A 2,372-nucleotide genomic window follows, 5' to 3' on the forward strand; every position below is an offset into this window, starting at 1 on the left:
TCTCTCTCTCTCTCTCTCTCTCCTCCTCTCTCTCTCTCTCTATATATATATATATATATATATATATATATATATATATATATATATCCCCCCTCTCTCTCCCCACGTGCTCGCCTCTGTCATCACCAGTCGCCGTCAGACGCTCTTGCTGTATGTAACGCTCGGGAGATCACAATGGCCGTGTAAATACGAATGATCGCCCCATTAGAATGCCTGCGAAACGCACTTAATATACACGCGCACGCTAACGACACGGTTACAGCCATACAGATGCGTCATAGATGTCACACGGACTCGTACGCCCGTTACTATTTCCAAAGACCCTATATACTATAGTGCTATATACTATAGACCCTATATATATATATATATATATATGTAGTACTATAGTATATAAGGTATTTGCTATTTCTCGAGCTCGCGGGCGATGGTGGGCGAGAGAGGCGCGAGGGGAGGAAGATGCGTGTCGTAAATGGAGAAGTTGGGGACAAAGAAGTGCAAGCGTGAGTGATTGCCGCTGGATCGATCCGGAAGAGTTACTGCTGAGAGAAACATTGATTATCCGCCGCGCATGAAGGGGAAGGAGAAAGAGAGAAAAGAGTAGAGGGAGAGATGGGCAAGAGAGAGAGAGAGAGAGGCAGAGAGGGAGAGAGAGGATAAGGGAGAGAGTGAGGGAGAGAGAGAGAGAGAGAGAGAGAGAGAGAAAGAGAGAGGGAGAGACACAGAGAGAGAGAGAGACAGACAGTAAGAAAGGGGGAGAGAGAGTGAAACTAAAGGAGGTGCTAGGCAGATCAGTATGGTCGTACGCAGGGATTGACAACATTGAGGGATTGTCCATCTATGTGCGCGCGCGCGTGTGTGCGTGCGTGCGTGCGTGCGTGCGTGCGGGCGGGCGAACGGGCGGGCGGGCGGCCGGGCGGCGAAATTTTTTTTCCCACGAGAGTTCCGGACCCCAGCCAATCAGCGCACTCCATTCACTCGACTACCTCGAAGCAACAATGCAAAATTTATACAACCTAACTCTAACCCTAAACCTAACCCTAACCCTAACACTAACTATAATACAACCAGGTCCGTCTTATATACGCACCATATATTACAAAACACTATCTGTGGTGGGTCCGGAACTCTCGTGGGAAAAAAAATTTCGCGGCCGGGCGAGTGGTGGGATAATAGGTGGTCGTGCGTAGTCGCGCGCGCGTCTATGTGCGCGCGTCTATGTGCGTGCGTGCATAAGTGCGTGCGCGTGTGTGTGTGCATGCGGCGTCTGTGTGCAAGGAAGCCAATCTGTTTAATGCTCTTCGTCAAAAAAGCGAAAATGCCTCTACAAAAAGCTATCGAACGGAAACGAGGAAACCGACCTGCATGAAAGAGTAGCTCGCTCGGGGAGTAGAGAGAAAGCGGTATAGGAAGTGGGGTGAAAAAAATAAATATCAATGTATATAATACACGCCAGCAGAAAGAAGCTAAAGCGAGAGCGGTTAGAGTTACGGTGTAAAGAGAGACGTTAAGATGAAGAGATTTAGATACAAACACAGAGAGAGATTGAGTGATAGATAGAGAGAAAGAAAGAGAGAGAGAACGAGGGTGCGAGCGAACGAGCGAAAGAGAGAGAGAGAGAGAGCGAGCGAGAAAGCGAGAAAGAGAGAGAGAGAGAGAGAGAGAGAGAGAGCGAGAGAAAGAGAGAAAGAAAGAGAAAGAGAACGAGAGAGCGAGCGAGGCGGAGCGAAAGAGAGAGAGAGAGAAGAGAGAGAGAGAGAGCGAGCGAGAAAAGCGAGAATAGAAGAGAGAGAGAAGAGAGATGAGAGAAGAGAGAGAGAGAGAGAAAGAGGGAGAGAGAGAGAGCGAGAGCGCGCGCGCAAAAGGACGAGATATGGGGGAGGGGGTAAATAAATAGAGCCTCACCTCATCTTTGAAGTTTAATTTTACGAACACTTGCTTGCCGCCGTCTACGGTGTAACCGTGACCGTCATTGATGCTTCCTCCGCCAGCTGAGCCGAACGAGCGGAACACGTTAGTGGCAAGCTCCTTATGTATGAGTGTCTCCATGCTGAGGGTACGGTACCTCTATACGGCTCTACAGCTCGACGGTATCTGAAACAGTCATGAGCGAAATCGGACGCGTTATTGTTATTTTCTGTTTGTTCCCCTGTTTCGTTCTTCCTATCTTTTATTCTCTCTCTATCGCGCTTCGCTATCTATCTGTCTGTCTGTATATCTGTCTGTCTGTATGTCTGTCTGTCTATCTGTCTGTATGTCTGTCTGTCTGTCTGTCTGTCTATCTATTTATCTATCTATTTATAGATCTATCTAGCTATCAATCCGTCCGTCCGTCCACCCACCCACCAATCCATCCATCCATCTATCCATCT

At 48.2% G+C, this 2,372-nt stretch overlaps 1 protein-coding gene across 1 annotated transcript in view; it reads right to left on the minus strand.

The window, feature by feature from the left end:
- Positions 1–2,372, minus strand: part of LOC106815735 (ketosamine-3-kinase-like) — a 73,933-nt gene that overhangs the window by 63,518 nt on the left and 8,043 nt on the right. Inside the window, exon 2 of the mRNA XM_014820241.1 lies at positions 1,906–2,094. Coding sequence (XP_014675727.1) covers positions 1,906–2,049 — 144 coding nt within the window. The 5' untranslated portion in view covers positions 2,050–2,094. The remainder of the gene's footprint in view (positions 1–1,905; positions 2,095–2,372) is intronic.

The sequence above is a fragment of the Priapulus caudatus genome, unplaced genomic scaffold, assembly GCF_000485595.1.
Source record: "Priapulus caudatus unplaced genomic scaffold, Priapulus_caudatus-5.0.1 Scaffold1189, whole genome shotgun sequence".
Taxonomy (NCBI): Eukaryota; Metazoa; Priapulida; class Priapulimorpha; order Priapulimorphida; family Priapulidae; genus Priapulus; species Priapulus caudatus.